We start from the raw sequence: 19,434 nt of genomic DNA, 5'->3' as shown, positions 1-19,434 counted from the left end.
AACGCAAAACTTCATATAGCTTAATGCTAAATTTTGATTATTTTTGGACCAAGGAGGACTTTTAATAAATAAATAAAATATGGAAAAAAATACATTGTTAAACAACTTTTACATAAATGTCAGATTACACGTGGAACACTTAATTTTACCTACTTATTAATATTCAATCATTTCTTGGAAGACCTTGCAAAGAAGCTTTTTAAGAGTTGCTTAATGCTTTTGTCAGCGGAAGGATAATTATAGACTGCTTTCTCATGTATAACCGCTTGCTATAAATGAAGTTTGGTATTTTGATTGAATATGTCTTCAACAATACAATGACTTAATTTTTGTATAATTCAACAATTTATTATTATCATTTGACAACAAGTAACCATAAAATCTAGAAGACGGTACAGCGCTGAAGTAGGATATAGTTTTATCTTTGGCTAACTAAGGGTACAAATTCAAGCCATACCCTTGTGTTGTTACTTCGTAGTATGGTACCGAGACGCTAAATCACTTGGAAAATAAATAGTCGGTGGAAGGCTATAGTACAAGCGTAGAACCAGACAAGACGAATAAAAGATAATATAAGTAAAATTCCAGAACTGATGCGAAATCCGTATAATGAACCTTCCATAAGACAGGTCACCAAAATAGGTGAACGTCAATCAAAGACGATGAACTCCCTTATACTTGTTCTATATCATCAGCACGTAGACTGCTGGACATAGGCCTTTTGCATGGACTTCCAAACAAACCAGTCTTGAGCCGCCAGCATCCAGCGACTCCCTGTAACCCGCTTGATGTCCTCAATCCCAAAGTAGGTGGTTGATCAACACTGCGCTTTGCTTTTCCGCGACCCCAACGTCCACGGCCTCTTTGAATTATGTGCCCTGCCTATGCCACTTCAGCTTCGCGTCTCGCTGAGCTATTTCATTCTCCTCATTTCTAATTCAAACACGCAGAGAAACTCCAAGCATAGCTCGTTGTTACTGTTATAGTAATTGACATACGAGTAACTCAGCGAGTCGCGAAGCTGAAGTGGCAATGGGCAGATAACACAGTTTGAAAGAGCCGAAGGATGGATCCCAAGGTGCAAGAATGGCGACCTCTTTTTCTATATAAGTACTCGTAACTTTGTATGTAGCACAGAAATGCTTGTCACAAGCGAAGCATTAGTTCAACTCAATACACGCTCATTAGCTTATCTAAGAAAACAGACGGAACAATGACAATGTTACAGAATCCACCGAGCAAGTCGCACCGCCTGTATAAACAGGAAACGTTTATATTAAGCACCACTGTGCAAGCGCATACATTGGAAAGAACAATAACCATTTGCCTTGATTGCCGCGCCTCGGGCTACGGCCATTGTGAGCTGAATGCCTACGTCTCTATTGATTTCGGTCCGCGTACTGACCCGTGTATTGTTCAGCTAAAAACGAATTCAATTACGTTATTGCTTTCGTGAGACTCGGAGGCTATTTTTAGCCCTTGAAAGGGTTAAAGTTACTATTGTATGGTGGTAATAGAAAATGCATAATTAATAATCAACAGCTAACAAATACTACAAATCAAGAGTTTTAAAAAGATTCCTAGGACTGGCAATCAAATATATTCTTTTGTCCTCTAAATTCTATCAATTTTATAACACATTTACGAGGAAATACAATTTGAACACACTTTCTGAAAATGAATTTGCATCTTTGCGTGTTTGCCATATGATGACATTTTTATACGCTTGTAATTTTTGCAACGAAGTGCGCACACCAGCGTTTCTTTTTTTTAGACAAATGCACCAAAAACAGCCAGTATTACTAATAAATTAAATTAATATTTTTGTTTTTGATACAGATGTTGTAAATGGTTGAAATTTATTGTCAAAATTATTAAAATTAAAACATCAACTGTTTTTTTTAATATATTTTATCTCACAAAGTTATTTTATTCATAAAATGTTGAGCACTTTTCTGACGTAAAAACTCTTTACCAAGATTTAAAAAAGTACCATTCGTTTTTAGACGGATGATGAAGATTTTATATTACATTATAGCACATGTGCATTGTACTTTACATTACGGCACATGTGCGTAATGAGATACATTACAATATTGAAATTGGTGAAATAAGCGATACTTATACTACGAGCAAATGTGTTATATAAAATTCGTATAAAATGTCCAATAACATACGTTAAAGTTAGTGACTTGACCTTCTAGAATTGACATATATAGCACAGCAACTACCTATGGTTCTAACTCAAACCCACAGGTCACGATCTAATGAAGAAACCACATTGGCTAACCATAGAATCAACAAGGTAGTTGGTTCTATGGTTAGCCAATGTGGTTTGTGGTTATTCGTAATGTTTAAGAATACGGTTAATGTAATCGCTCGACTGGCGACACAAACCTACGAGTATAGTAACCGTTAACAGGTTAATGAACACTAATGAACCTGCAAATTAGTTTCACACAGAAATCTAATGAGACATACGATAATGAGAATGACACTCTAGTCTCTACTACTGTGATTTCTAAAATTATATTATGTACCTACCTTAACTTACCTTATCAGCCGATAGACGTCCACTGCTGGACATAGGCCTCTTGCATGGACCTCCAAGCACAACGATCTCGAGCCGCCAGCATCCAGCGGCTCCTTGCAACTCGCTTGATATCCTCGGTCCACATAGTGGGACCTAGTGGGGGGTCGGGGACCTTGGGACCCCAACGTCCATCGGCTCTTCGAATGGCCTGCCCATTGTCCTGCCCAGCTTCGCGACTCGCTGAGCTATGTCAGTGACTTTGGTTAGTCTGCGGATCTCCTCATTCCTAATTCGATCACGCAGAGAAACTCCAAGCATAGCTCGCTCCATCGCCCGCTGAGTGACTTTGAGCCTTCTAATAAGGCCCATAGTCAGCGACCAAGTCTCAGATTCGTAGGTCATCACTGACAACACGCACTGATCGAAGACTTTCGTCATCAAGCACAGAGGAATTGCAGACGAAAAGATGTATATATTATGTATTTACATCTAATATATACTGCATACATGTGATTAACTGATTCAGTAGGTATTTGCGAGTTTTAAAATCGTTTAATTTTGAATGTAAACATCCATGAATTTGGCTGAAATTTACACATATGCTACATTTTAACCTTGACTAATCTATTTTCATCATGCAGACAGGCAAACTATTTAGTAAACCTCAATTAAAAAAGATCTGTCCTTTATGGATAATCAATCAATCATTCCATTATTGTGCCATAAAAGTAACTAACTTAACTGTATTGTAACAATGAAGTAATAAACAAAATGAATTTTATATTTTTATGAAACTATCAAAAGTAAGATAGACACCTAATAGAGATGTCATTGGATATAAATTAGTTATTTTTATGACCATTTCTGACGTGTATTCTCACGACAATTGATAGTTTTACGACTACAGTCTACAACTGTAGAATAGAAGGGTAATAAAATGTTTAACGTTTGCACATAGAACATGACAAAGTTAACAATTCATGGGCGTAACTAATTCCTAACTACGAGTTAAACTTTTGTTTTATTAATAAAAGACGAAACATCAACAAAAATGTCTTATTTTTATTTATTTATTATTCTACAATAAACACATTTAAATTAAGCCTAACCATAATGCAACACAAAGCACAGTTGGTTTTACTGTGCACTGGTTATTATTACATAATACAATATTTATGAAGAAAAATAGTTAGCAAACAAATTAGTTAGTTAGTTAGCAATCTTGTGTGTTTATTGTAAAAACTACCAGGCGCCCACGACTTTGTCCCCGTAGAATTCAGGTTTTCACAAATCCCGCAGGAACCATGGATTTTTCCGGGATTAATCCTGAGTAAAATCTATTTTCCAAATTTTAGCAATTCCAAATTTCAGCCAAATGGTCGCAAAATCGACAAAGTTTCATACCAACTTTCATCCCCAATTTTATCCCCTTGGGGGTAGAATTGATCATAATCCTTTCTTAGCGGATGCCTACGTCATAACATCTACCTGCTTGCCAAATTTCAGCCCGATCCGTCCAGTGGTGGGGTGTGCGTTGATAGATCACTATGTCAGTCAGTCCTGTGAGTTTCATATATTTAGATCACTATCAAAAAATCAGTCATTATGACTGGTACTGACGCCTTAGTATAATCTCCGAGGCAAGTGGGTAACAACACCATTTTGTAGACCTTAAACTACTTGAGAATTTCTTTTAGAATTTAAGAAAAGCTTAATATTTCCTAAGCTGGTGCAAATGGTGCAGGACAACGATATTTTATACTAGAGACAGGGCACTAGCTCATCAAAACTGAGGCGAACAAATGTGCATAATTGTCTTAATTTCATTTAGTCGCATATTAAACACATAACACCTAAATATTGTCTACAATGTCGAGTTGTGTGTTTAGGAAGTGTAAAAACTATATATACGTAAATATATAATGTAAGTAAACACAAAATTATGCATGTATTGTATGCGCTCAGTGGAGTCACTAAATTCGGATTAAATTAAAAACATTTAATTTATTTAATTAAACACAATTTCTTAAGCCAGAATGGTTAAATCTGCATGTTTTTAACAAAAGGGGTGGATTTCACTACTAAAATGCAAAAAACGCATGATGAGCATATGTCATTTTTAAAGAATAGGATAAAACATACTCAATCCCAAGTTTTCACCCAAATATAAGGTAACTTCAACGAAATTGGAGGTTAAACCTGATTTTAGCCTACATTGACTGTACGATAATGAGGCTAACCAGACCAATGAGACAATAAATTGGCAAAGATAAATTATGTTCCTTCCGAAAAAAGAACTACTACGCCATAACTTCAAAAATTATAAACAGGGAATTTCTAACTTGCCAGACAGGGTACGTAAGACGTAACTGTCCTTGAGTAAATATAGACCTTCTTACCAGCATGTATTCTCTTGGGTAACTTTAAGCTTGTATCATTTATTTTACCTAAACAACATCGCAAAGGGTATGCTTCTTTTAGACACTTGAGTTATAAACTAAAATTAGTTCTTTTTATAGAAGCATTATTACATAACGAAATTAATAAACAATGCTTTTCACTGCTCAAATAATTTATTTATTGTAGTATTGTAGTATGTGTAGTATTTACTGTTTTTTTTATTTTAATACCTTAATTTATTTTAATGCCTACGTGTTAATTTTCGAAGTGTAAAAACACAAGCCACAACATGAATAAAGAGTAATATGTTACGAGTGATGACGTACTCAATGTGCGAAACCAATGACAATTCCGCGACGCTTTGAGGCACATCTAACGATCGATGCTACAAATAGTTTTAAAACGGATCGGATTAGTGGTAACGGTTGCTAAACGTTTTGAGCCGCCTTCACCCAGCTGCTGTATCATGTGATATTATGTAAATATGTCGGTATAAGAAATATTATTATTATTAATATTATGTATTAAGAAATTAAATATCACGTGTCTCAAACGGTGAAGGAAAACATCGTGAGGAAACCTGCATGCCAGAGAATTTCTTAATTCTCGGCGTGCGTGAAGTCTGCCAATCCGCATTGGGCCAGCGTGGTGGACTATTGGCCTAACCCCTCTCATTCTGAGAGGAGACTAGAGCTCAGCAGTAAGTCGTATATGGGTTGATAACAACGATGTCGGTATATCGGTCCACGGTCGAAACTTGCACCTTGGAATCCACATCGGCTCTTTTTAGTGTATACCACGCCCATTTACAGCAGCTTTGCAACTCGTTGAGCTATGTCGGTTCTGGTTCTCCTCATCTTTGCATATGACGACAAAGTCGAAAAAAAAAGAACAAAACATCTGTCTATTGAAAACAGATGCGAAAATGTCAGCAGTGACAAATGTCGGACATCCGCATACTTTCATTCGTCTCGAACGTCAGGTCGTCTATTATCCTCTGGTGTTAACTTTCACATGTTTTAGATTGACTTGGCTTGCTTTTTCTTAGTAACTCAGGCTATAGGTTTTATTTATTTATTTAATACTCTTTATTTGTACACCACAAAAAATAAAATAAAACAAGCAAAACAGAAACATAAGAAAAAGTAGAATACAAAAGGCGGCCTTATCGCTTAGTAGCGATCTCTTCCAGGCAACCTTAGGCTTAGGAACTTATTAGGACAACTGTAGGTGGTGTGTACGTAATAATAATGTACATATACATACATACAAATAACTACACACTAATACATAAACCATAATACATAAATTATACAATAATTAAATATCATAAAATAAACTAATATATATATAATATATCATTATGTCGTATGATAAATATTCTAATAAAATAAAATATGTAACTAGTGACTAAGATAATATGTCTTAACGGATTTTTTAAACATATCAAGGGATTTGGATTTCCGAATGTCGACTGGGAGTGCATTCCATAGCTTAATAGCACGTACAACAAATGAACACTTGTAAAATTTACTCCTATGGAAAGGCATACACAGAGTAAGAGCACGACATGTTCTTAGCTCTGATTGCACTCCCAGAAATGTGAATTTCTCCTTAAGATAAGGAGGATATTTTGGATTAAAGAAGTACAGAAGAGAAAGTACATGCAGATCCCGGCGACGGCGAAAAGCCACTTGAGTTTCTGACGAAATTCAGATATATAGATATAGGTTAGGTTATAGGTACGTTTCTAATACATACAATACCTACATAAGCGGGCTTACTTAATAGGAGTAGGATGAATATACATCGTACTGGAATGCTAAATCGCTTGGCGGTACGTCTTTGTGAAAGTCACAACAGAAACCTTCCACCATCCAGACCTTGACCAATTAGAAAAACCTCAATCAACCCAGCCGGGGATCGCACCTAGGACTTTTGTCTTGTAATTCCGCCGCGCATACCACTGCGATACAGAGCCGGTCGTTTGCAGTCGCTAAATTATTCATGTCGTGTTTAAGCTGAGGTATTCGTTTTTTCGTCGTTCTTTTTGTATTTCGTTTAATTAAAATGAAGTGTTACTTTTTCATAATAATTTTGTATCACTTAATAAAGTAGCAATGTAGACATATAATAGAATAACATAGCATAACATGCTCAGATCCACAATCTTTGCAGTCGTATGCCTACCTGCTGGTTTTGCATATTCTACGCCTATTAAGTGTTATTTGAGCCTGAGAAAAGTGCCCGTAGTAACAGATATTCAAGTATGTAACACTTATAATATATGAGTAAGCTCGTTGGTTGTAATATGAGTAATATGTACCCTCCAAGTCAACACAAATTTCTATTTTTTTTTAATATCAAACTACACTAAACATCCGGTATAAGTACGATTTGCTTGTTGCATCAACTTATATATGGAGCAGAGAAATGTCAACTCCAACTTGAAGTACTTAACCTCTATCTTAGAGCTTTGTGCTTAGGACGTTCTTTAAACTAGCTGATTAAACGCGATTAACGCTGATCAGACACTCAGAAAACGCAAATCAGTCTGACCTTTGCTCTCGATCCTCGTCTTTGTATCGCTACAAATGCGCCGATACATCGCTTTAAGCGCGCGTTCGTATCGCTACAAATGCGTATATATGCCAATACAATGCTTTAAGCGCGCGTTTGTAGCGATACAAACACATACAATCTGCTAATACGCTCTTATAAAGTTCGTCGTCGCTCATTATAAAGTAGCTCGATTCAATAACGTTGTGTGCAAACGCCAACATTTTGTACTAGCCTGTAAGGTGTGGTGTTGTGAATTCATGAAATAATAAACGTTTTAAACCTAACTAAGATGCTTATCATACTTAAGACCTCGCTACCACGACCGAAACGACTCGTTGGCCATGGTCGCAAAAGCTACGGTTTGCCAGATATGCGGCCATATTCATTGTTCACAATATAATTTCTTCACATACTCTGATCATGGTCGTGGTGGCGTAGTGCGATAGATCCCTAAGCTTCGTCTAAGCGATTATTAATATTGACAACGGCTAACAGTGGTGTCTGTTGCAGGCGACGCCGATATGTCGCTGAAGCAAGGCAGCGGCACCGGCAAGGTCCACTTCGGTGGCTTGGACGATGTGTCTCTGTACGGCACGCCCGTGGAGCCCGCGCCCCCGGCCCCCGACGCCAAGCAGGTGCGTACTCTCCACTGTTGCAGGCGACGCCGATATTTCGCTGAAGCAAGGCAGCGGCACCGGTAAGGTTCACTTCGGTGGCTTGGACGATGTGTCTCTGTACGGCACGCCCGTGGAGCCCGCGCCCCCGGCCCCCGACGCCAAGCAGGTGCGTACTCTCCACTGTTGCAGGCGACGCCGATATGTCGCTGAAGCAAGGCAGCGGCACCGGCAAGGTCCACTTGGACGATGTGTCTCTGTACGGCACGCCCGTGGAGCCCGCGCCCCCGGCCCCCGACGCCAAACAGGTGCGTACTCTCCACTGTTACAGGCGCAGCCGATATGACGCAGAAACAAGGCAGTGATACCGGCAAGGTCCACTTCAGTGGCTTGAAAGATGTGTACGGCACGCACGTGGGGCCACGCTCCTAGCCCCCGACGCCAAGCAGGTACGTTGCACTCAGTGGCGTGCACTTCATAGATACAAAAATGCTGCCCTGCCTACCCTAAGGACTCATTACGAACCAGTTTTGAAGAAGAACTTTTCCATTTTGTGCAATTTACACGCTTAATGCATGACCTTGTTAAAAAACCTTGTACACGACACTAGTTGCTCTCTTCTTCATTGCTTTTTACGTCTACAACATTCCAAAATGTTAAGGCAGAAGTTTAAAAAGGGGTTGGTCCACCACGCTAGCCCAATGTCGATTGACAGACTTCACACACGTAGAGAATTAAGTAATTCTCAAGTAGATTTCCTCACGATGTTCTTCCTTCACCGTTTGATTCACGTGATATTTAATTTCTTAAAATGTACATAACTGAAAAGTTAGTTAAGATAGGCAGAATTCTTATCCACTGGGCTATCAGGGCATAATTTTTTTTTTTAAAGTTTATTATATGTTTATGGTAGACTGATCGATTTCCCCATGCCTCCGTCCAGGGGTTCCTGCGCAACCAGCTGCAGGCCCTCTTCCAGCCCACCGACAACAAACTAGCCATGAAGCTCTTCGGCTCCAAGAAGGCCCTCATGAAGGAGCGCATACGACAGAAGGCGGCGGGACATTGGGTCATCCATCCGTGCAGTAGTTTCAGGTGAGTCATTCTTTCTAATTCATACTCCTGGTTACTACTTCGTACTTCTGGTAATGACTTAGGTAGGTGATTCGTACTTCTGGTTAAAAGCTAATATGTATTTCTTATTTTTAGTTATTCTAAATCTAAAGTGCTGTACATACAGTGTATGTACGTAGAATATTGAAATAAAGTACATATAATTATTAAAAATTTACTTAATTACTTTACAAATTATAAAAAATTATTTTTAACAATACAATTAATTTGAAAAACATTCTATGCTCTTATTAATACTAGTATAATTATGTTAAAAATAAATATTAAAGTTCAAAGATTTTACTTCTCCGGACAGTCTCCGTGACTGCCTGTTTTATTTATTTTACTGTAACAAATGTAGAAAAGTAGATATAATTAACTGAGGAAAAATCAGACCTTTTATTTTTTGACGGCCTGCCCGATCCCCGGCTGGGCAGATTGAGATTTTCTTAATTGGTCTAGGTCTGGCTGGTGGGAGGCTTTGGCCGTGGCTAGCTACCCTACCGGCAAAGACGTACCGCCAAGCGAAGTCGTGTAGAAACCGAAAGGAGTGTGGATTTTCATCCTCCTCCTAACAAGTTGGCCCGTTTCCATCTTAGACTGCATCATCACTTACCATCAGGTGAGATTGTAGTCAAGGGCTAACTTGTAAAGAATAAAAAAAATACTGATCTTTTAGTTGTCTATTGAAATCTATTGTTTTTCCATTTTATTGTGACACCGAAGTAAATCACATCATATTAAAAGATGTAAAATATATGAACATACAATCAACTTAGGACGTGTGTACTATTTACACTAATTATATATTTTTTCATAACTATTAACGTTTAGGTATTTAGATAAAAATGTTTGTTCAGTTTTATATTTTTAAATATTATTATAGTTTTATATTAGTATTTCCTGTACGTTTATCAAAATAGTAGGCGGTGGATACAGATAAACCACAATGAACAATCTGTCGCAATACCTCATCTACTTAGCGACTAGCACACGTACAAAAGTATAAAAAGTGTAGTATTAGCACAGAAAACATTGACAAGTATTGTCAGCTCCATATTTGTGAGGAACTCCCAATATTATGGGGAATTGGATTTCTATTTTGGACCATTTCCCATATGTGAGGATTGGTTATATGTATGGGTATTTTTAAATTCTGTATTCTATCGTCGACATGACACTTGGTGACTAGCTACTATTGGAAACTCAATAAAAATGATCAATACCAATAGATACAATACAATACAAAAGGGTAATATTCAATTAACCTGATATTATTGAGCATTTTATATGAGAGAATCAGGGTTATTTCCAATTACCTTGATTTTCCGGCTTACAGAATTCCAAAAACATGTTAGATTATCTCTATCTTATGTACCTACTTATGGATAATTAAATTATACAGCCAAAGCCTTTAAAAATATGAATAAAAACTGCATTAATTTTACTTAATTCCTTTATTTATTAATATGGGGAATTCCCTAATTTGTCGAATTATGCTTTGATTTGTGAGGAGTTAAGATAGTAGGCATAGGCAATGATGAGTATATATCTATTGAATAGAAGCAGGCGTTACTTTGCGGAAATTCTTTTTATGAAGTTTTTAAGTGTAATCTATACTAATATTATAAAGCTGAAGAGTTTGTTTGTTTGATTGAACGCGCTAATCTCAGGAACTACTGGTTCGATTTGAAAAATTGTTTCAGTGTTGGATAGCCCATTTATCGAGGAAGGCTATAGGGTATATTTTATCCCCGTATTCTTACGGGTACGGGAACCACGCGGGTAAAACCGCGCGGCGTCAGCTAGTAAGTATATAAATGTCCGTTTATAAACCCTATTTCCAATTAAAATGGCGGCCAAACGACGATCGTGGACGTACTTTTCCTTCGCATAAAACGTAACAGTTTGAAACGTTAACGCAAGGCTATAAAAGTTTGAATTGCATCCATGTTCGTTGCATCAACGACGCCTGGAGCCATTTGTCGTAAACTGTTACTCAAATAAAAGTTGCGACACTCCCGAGTACTTTATAGACACCAAGACAAACGTCCTTTTTAATTAAAAATACAAGAAAAACAAAATAGTAATACAGCAACCGAGAATCTAAAGGGTTTCTGACGTGACAACGTCTTATAATTCGATGGAGCCGGCTGCACACTCGAAAAAAGATGACGTCATGCGTCGTTCCCTCGCTCTAGGGTTGCCAACTTTTTTACAAGAATTAAAATATATTCTAGTCCATAAAGATTAATAGAAAAACGAAAATTTTTTTTTCGAAAAATTCAACCATTCCATCAGTATTTTCTTATTTACAACCGATTTATTTTTTGAATATACGTATTCTTACGTCAATGCCACTATAGGCTGGTTAAAAAAAATACACAAAGGTTTTAACTTTAATAATGATAATATTTACTATCAATAATATGAATCTACCTAATTTCGTGTCAAATGATTTTAATTTAAGATAGTTAATATTACTACGTTTACTACATTATCAAGTAAATACGTTATCGGATTTGTAAGAAAAAATATCATTAATTAGGTAATTGAAAAAAATATATTACCAGCAAATACGGCTAATAATGCATGTAACACACTTAACATAGAAAGCTAGCAAGAAACTAATGTGCATAGTAACTTGTTGACTATAAGAGTAAAGAAAGTCCATCTGTAATACTAGCATTCGACCAACGACATATTTCGCAAAAAGAAATAGACAAATTTCAACCAATAGCTGCGCAACCGGAAATACCTCTAATTTTGGGAGTAGGGACAATTGAGATGGAACGGGACAATTCCACCGCAACTGGTAGACATTTTGTCCATTTCTTTTCACGTGGTCGCATGCTAGGCCCACTGAATTTTGCATCTATGCTCAAGCTAAAATAGCGCGCTGTTGCCGAAAGTCAGCCTGTAAGACAATTTCCTTGGAAAAAATAATTACTTATAAAATATCGGATTTGATCGGATCAGGAATGTTATCAACATTCACAAATCAGCAAAAAGTAGCATCGCCAAAATAACGTCCAATTGATTCTAAAAGTCTGATAGAAATCGTACGTATTGGAGTTGGCCTAAATCCGTCATTCTGTGATTTAACAACTCAATACATTGACTTTGACATATTGTCTCGTGTTTATTAATTGAACACTGCACTTTTTTGAGTTGAAGGCTTGCTAACGATTGACACTAGAACTTACTATGAGCAAAAATGTTAAACTTAGGTCCTATTCTACGCTACCTGTGACTCAATGACTTTCTAGGTGGTCAGTGGGAATTAAAGTTAATACATAGATGTGAGTTACTTGTTATATTCTTCTTCATTTATTGAGGAGGGCTTAGCTAAGCTCGATATACCAGTATCACGTCGTCCATACACAACTGCAATTACGATAGCCATTATCTGTAGCTCCCAAGCAATCCTATTTTCCGTCAGCAAATGTATCAAGTTCTTTCTCGGCTGCGAGTGGTTTAGCCTCCTTGTTGTACAGCTGTTTTATAAATTAACTACTTAGTGAATATCCTTTAAAACCGTAGACTCGAATTTTAGACCTATAACTGCTTCGCTATTCGATACCTTACTTTTCTGTCAAAGTATATGATCAACGATCTAATGCGATTATAAACCTGTCTCTTTAGTATCGATGTTTCATAGTTGTAATCGTGTTCGTCGGTTCAAGAGAAGTCTATGTGAAAATCGTTTTTTTTTGTAGTTGAATGGTGTAAAAACTTCCAGTTTAGTCTTAGATATAGTACGAAATCTAAAAAGCTCGTTTTCCTTAGAAAATTACAGACAATTTTGTTGAATTTGGGTGCGATACTGCTCCTTCTGTCATTAGTCCGAGATTTTGAGGTATTACCACAAACCAGTTTAATACATAGTGTTTTTGGAAATTATTTTTTGTTAACTTTTTTTGTTTTATTTTTATATAATGGTGATTTTGCTGTTCGGGGAGTATAAGCTAATTCAACAAAATCATAAAAATCTAGCTTTTGTTTTGTGTCTGTCTTGTTAGTATATTTTGATAAAATTAATATACACAAATATATGACGTTCTTTATTTTATACTTGAATTCTGTTTCTGTATATGTCATCAGCAATTGCATAACTTCAAATTATTCAAATGTTCAGAAAGGTTGATGGACATTGACTTAAAAAGATTTCAATACATTCAACACACATACAGGTTGATCCAAAAATCGCGTTAAAATCGTATATTTACATGCATCAACTCTTCTCACTAACGGTCTGTGTTTTTAGACCGTATCCTCTCATTATTTTACAAAATGCCTTCACAAGCCCAAGGCCAAATGAGATTAGCACAAAACTGCCGACAAAGTAGGTGCCCACGTATTTCCGTGAACGAAATGATAAATATTTAAAATGGCTCCTGTAAATGTGCGTCTAATGGAGACCACTAAATAAAGGTACTATTTTATTCTGCACTGGAATTAGGCGTAACATCGAGTTACGTGTACATTTTTAAATACGTTTGGTTTTTTACTGCGGTTTCATCCGCGTAGAATATCTCATTGTTCCGCATTTTGTTACTTCTCAAAGGCAATGGCTTGCACAAGGTTTTCAACTAGGGTAGGCACACTATTTCTACATATCGTATATGAGCGAAAATGTCTTCTCCTATAGAAGTTCCTAAAGAGTCCTTAGGGTAGGCATTAGCATTTTGCATATATGATGTGCACGCCACTGCTCGAAGGCAATAAGCACCGTTTTCGAAATAGGCGTCGTAATTTTTTCCGACATTTTCAACAACTATTGTCATATTTCAACAAACCTTGGCAAACTATCTTCTATATTTATCTTGCTTTATTACAACCTTTAAGAAATTAAATATCACGTGTTTCAAGACGGTGAAGGAAAAACACCGTGAGGAAACCTGCATACCAGAAAATTTTCTTAATTCTCTGCGTGTGTGAAGTCTGCCAATTTCTGCATTGGGCCAGCGTGTTGCACTATTGGTCTAACCAATCATTCTGAAAGGAGACTCGAGCTCAGCAGTGAGCTGAATATGGGTTAATAAAGATGATGATGATGAATATAACCTTAATGTCAAAGCAGTAATAAATTGTCAATACTCATAATTAATGTTAATTTTAAAACGTGTATCTATTTTTTTTAATATTTTAAAAATAATTCCACTGAAAGACGTTAGCAACGCGAATATTATTCAGAAACTGGAGCATCCTGTATACGTTTCCATTTCATTTAAATAGCTCATAGGTTCGTTGGGGGCACTCATCCGCCTATTAACGTGAAATGAAAAAGCTTTTTCACTGAAAATTACGAACACACTTTTGGAATTTTCTAAATAGCCTATCTGTCCATACATTTATGATGTTCTTTAGAAATTATAAAAGCGTAATTAAGGAGAAGTCTTTAAATAATAGCTACATAAAAAGTACAGACAGTGTTTCGAAACTCAGCTATAACTATAGGAAACTATAGGAATAAATAAAATTAATGTATCTTTCTTTGTAATTTTAAATTAACAACTTTTTACTTCGTCGTTATCATTCCATATTCAGCTCACTGCTGAGCTCGAGTTTCCTCTCAGAATTAGAGGGGTTAGGCCCTCCAAATAGACCACCACGCTGGCCCAATGCGGATTGGCTGACTTCACACACGCAGAGAATTAAGAAAATTCTCTGGTATGCAGGTTTGCTCGCGATGTTTTTCCTTCACCGTTTGAGACACGTGATATTTAATTTCTTAAAATGTACACAACTGAAAAGTTGGAGGTGCATGCCCCGGACCGGATATAAATTAATGTAATTTTTTAATCATTTTGTCTTTGTCTGTCTCTTTGTTCCGGTTAATCTCTGAAACGGCTGGATTTTGACTGAACTTGTACTGGAAGATAGTTTATGTTATAAGTTACCCAAGACCTTTTATTTCATCATAAGATATTTTTATTCAGTAGGAATAACCTACAGAAATGTGATTTACGTGGGTCAAACCACGGATAAGAACTAGTATTATTATAAAATCGTTAGAAATTATCTCCCGTAGTTGACAAGGTGACAGCTTCCGGCTGGCTGGCTTGATCTCGATTAGATACTTACCGATCGATTGTCCCTGATTCAGTTCTGGTTTATGATTCAACGCAATATTGATTAGTTACACTTTCTAAGCGAACTAATCTATTTTTTTATAATACAGGTCTGAATTACTGCTAATTTAAAGATTAACAAACCAAACCCCTTTGTGTAAAAAAATATTTTAAAAATATCTTGAAAAACAATGGAAATCACTTGAAATTGTAGGTTACCACCCACCCACCCCGCACCCACTCCGCAGACGAAGGACGGGTGGTAGAAGGCGCCGATATGCGCACCTTCTTCCACCCTTGTAGACACCAGTGAGTGCGACGACGAGTGCGGCGGGATGCGAAAGTGCCTGCTTCCGCGATCCTTTCGCATCCCAATAAGACGCAGGTGGCTCCGCTGGGTTTTAGTGGGTATTCTGGTTCAGTGAGTCCCACATACCCGGCCGTAGAATGCGACTTTTGCCATTCTACGATCGGGATGCGTAAAAGCATTTCCCAGCGATTAAAAAAAAAAAAAAAAAAGCCACTCACCATTCAATATGTCCACGTGCCTGCAGCTCTAATCACAGGACATCCGATAAAACTGATCGTGTGTTGGTCACGATGTGCATGATGTTACGCGCAGCACGACCAACGCACGATCAGTTTTATCGGATGTGACACCTAGTGCTAGCCACTCACCATGGATGGTGAGTGGCTAGCATTAGCTGCCTCTTTAGTGCAATGGTCAGCCTATGTAGCATCGGATCCCGTGGTCCTGATCCTGGGTCGATCTGAGAAATACTAAAGTTAAAAGTTGAGTTATTTTTTCCTTTTGCCCTGGCGACACTTAGGCCATCGAGTCAATGTGTCGAAAAAATTCTCGGAATTATTTCACGTGGCTAGTTGCCTCGACAGGTGTCAGAAGGGCTAGCTTATTTTTCAAAGGATCCGCCTGGCTGCCCAGAGTGGAAATGCACCCAGTTTTCTTGCCACTATTCCACGTGAGCATGATTTGTATAGTTTTTTGAATAAGTTAGCTTTAAGTTCCTTATTCTTGCTCAATATAAAAAAAAACAAAAAAAAAAGGTAAAAGTCTGGAAGTGTGGAAGTTCTCGGGGAAGTGTTACTCCGTGCCTTGTAGAGCAAGTTAAGCCGTCGGTCATTGACATCTTTATAGTGATCGTTTAATAGTTTACCATTAACATCGTAAATCTCCATTTGAGTACTATGGTTGGCCTGATCACTAAACCTCCTCTCTTATTAGGAGTCCTGCTCCTGTCATAAAAAAACATACGCGTCGAATTAAAAATCTCCATTTTTTTTATTTCGGTTAAAAATAAGCTGATAAATATGGCTATATCTAAATACAGGAGTAAGAAAAAAGAAAGTACAGAGAGATTATGTAAGCGCGTTACTTTGTTTGCGCAAACATTTCAAGTAAGATAGAATTCAATTTTCCTCGTACTCACAAATCCTAAGTGAACATTTTAAATAATAACTTTCCCTCTCACAACATTGCACTTTGTTACATAACGCAACAAAGTATGCATTTATTCCTAAGTGTGAAATGCATTCACCGCTAAACTTTAAGCGCCGCCGGTTCAAAAACTTTACTTAACAACTAAAGTAAATTTTTTTACATTGTTCATATATTTCTTCTTTCTATTTGATCTCAAAGATGTATTTTTATAAGCGGCTGCTTCACGTATTATTGAAAGGGCGTTTTGTGAATGGTAAATCTGGCTTTAAATTATAACTTGTCTTACTTACAGCCAGTTTCTTCATGTAAAGCTAAAGTAACAGTAAAAGTAGTAAGTAGTAAAGAAGACTTTATTTTTCAGCGAATAAGACCGTCACTTTTGATTTATGACGTTACTTTGACTGTTACTTGCGATGAAGAAACTGGCCGATAGTCCTCTATGTATAAATGTATAAATCTATTGTATCTTTTCCAAGCGACCGCGACTTCATCCGCGTGGAATAAATAGCCTTCGAATTTTAAAGAAAACACTTTAGTACAAAGTTTCCCTATCTATTCATACCTGTATGCAGGTTTCCTTACGATGTTTTTTCCTTCACCGTTCCAGACACGATATATTTAATTTCTTAAAATGCACATAACTGAAAAGTTAGAGATGCGTGCATACCTCAGACCAGATACGAACCTATGCCCTCCGAATAGAACCTATGCCCTCCGAATAGAATGGATGTTTGTTACTCTTTAACGCGGCAACTACTAAACCAATTTGGCTAAAATTTGGAAAAGTAATAGATTTTACTCTGATTAACGCATAGGCTATTTTTTTTCGGAAAAATCCATGGTTCCCGAGGGATTTGTGAAAAACTAAATTTCACGCGGCCGAAGTCGCGGGCGTCCTTGTAAAATAATATATCTTACGAACCAACTTCATTATAAAAGTTCCAAGTTATTACAACAAAACAAACATACATCCATACAAACTTTCGCGTTTTTAATATTAGTAGGATTCAGAATTCAGATTTATTCCTGATTCAGTTTCTACAACTCTCTAGAGTTTAAATAGGTGTTTAGTGGTATAACACGACTGCAACTGATTCTCTGTAATCCGGTTATCTACCGGATTGTGTGTGCCGGGATGTACGTTTTGGTGAAGCAACATGTATTGTGCGGTCTCGCTCTTTTGTTCTAACAATAAACCAATGGCTTTTAATGGAAATGCCTACACGAGACAATATTACGAAGTGTTCCAGTAAATGAAGCTGCCTCGTTGCTACCATCCTGCAAACGAGCGGCGTCGAGCGATGAAGAGTGGCAAAAGTACGCTCATATGCTCCGAGCCACGATGAAAAGAAGAGAAGAAAAACGAGAGAGCTAAATATATCAGGAAGGTCAGCGTGAAGTAATGCCAAGCGGTTCCGCGCTGACCACGGAGCACAGGGGAGGTTATTTTTAGTCCGTGCAAAAAAAAAAAAAAAAAGAGCGGCGTGGCTGAGTAGGTGCCGATAGCACCCTGCAGAACCACTACGGCGTACCGGGGGGCTTGGGCGAGCACAGAAACATCGCCCGAAGGCTGAAAGAAAGATAGAGGACGGAACGACACTCTAAGGGCGTCTCTTATGAGACTCAGACCTCGGCTTAGAGGACCATTCGGGAGGGGGTAACAGTGACCTGAGTGAATCAGTCCGGAGTAAAAACAGTAGTTTTCAGAGAGCTGTTGTCTTGTCTTTGTTTTCTTAATCTTGGAGGTCATTATTGTGTACAAACCACGGTGCGCCCGTGATTCTGGAATCGGAGGCAGAGATCATATCCACTGGGCTATCACGGCCTAGAATTATAGAATGAATACTTACTGCAACGATTTAGCGTTCCGTTAAAAAATAAAAACTGAATAACTGTGATAGTCAAGTGGTAAAACCAATCATGCATTGCCATCTCAATACACGTGCTGATCTTAAGGAAATGCCTTCACTGAATGAAGATATAACCGGTTGCAATAAGAGCACGTCTCCGGTATAGGCCAAAGGTCACAGGTATTACAGATATTACAGCAATCCGTTGATCCCCACGGTTACTTCCAGTTAGAACTTAAGGCAGTTAAGTCAAATACTACCGCCTTTTCTACACATCTTTGCAAACGAATCTCATTCCATTTCGTGGAAATCTACAGGGTCACGGGAAACATATAGCGATCCCCATAAGGGGTGGGGTAGACGATTTATCACTTATTCCCGTTTAAGTCCAATTAGATACTCAACTATTTTTCAATATGTTTAAATTTTTAATATCTTGTTGGATAGCTAATAAATAAATAAAATAAAAATCTTTTATTTCGACTCACAACGGGGGTCATAGTAGTGTTAGATAACATTAAACTTAATTTAGGTGTTAGTACAACAAATCTTGAAGTCCTGGGTTTGAATCCTGAGTTGGACTATCTATATCTTATTTAAAGTAGGCGTTTCTTTTTTAATCGGTTTATTTAATTAATATAAAAAAAAACGTTTAATTTTAATTTTTAGGGTAATTTTACGGTATTTCTTCCACGTCAACATACGTTATGCTGAAAATCAATTATTTCTTTATTTCAAATATACGTTTTTAACTGTATATAGGCCATAATACATATTTCTAAAGCATATTAATGCAATTTTCAATATTATTTGGTTCAACGTTAAAGGC

General features: G+C 37.2%; 1 protein-coding gene across 12 annotated transcripts in view; it reads left to right on the top strand.

Annotated features, from left to right (window-relative positions):
• Positions 1-19,434, top strand: part of LOC112057979 (potassium/sodium hyperpolarization-activated cyclic nucleotide-gated channel 2) — a 342,833-nt gene that overhangs the window by 269,040 nt on the left and 54,359 nt on the right. For 10 of the 12 annotated variants that reach the window (XM_024098604.2, XM_024098602.2, XM_024098603.2 and 7 more), the window contains 2 exons: positions 8,006-8,130; positions 9,053-9,204. In XM_024098604.2, coding sequence (XP_023954372.1) covers positions 8,006-8,130; positions 9,053-9,204 — 277 coding nt within the window. Of the gene's footprint in view, positions 1-8,005; positions 8,131-8,157; positions 8,279-8,546; positions 8,559-9,052; positions 9,205-19,434 lie in introns of those variants that run through there. The other 2 variants (XM_052887781.1, XM_024098610.2) reach the window with 2 other exon arrangements.

Source organism: Bicyclus anynana, chromosome 20, assembly GCF_947172395.1.
Source record: "Bicyclus anynana chromosome 20, ilBicAnyn1.1, whole genome shotgun sequence".
Lineage (NCBI taxonomy): Eukaryota > Metazoa > Arthropoda > Insecta > Lepidoptera > Nymphalidae > Bicyclus > Bicyclus anynana.
This window is presented reverse-complemented; position numbering and strand designations above follow the sequence as displayed.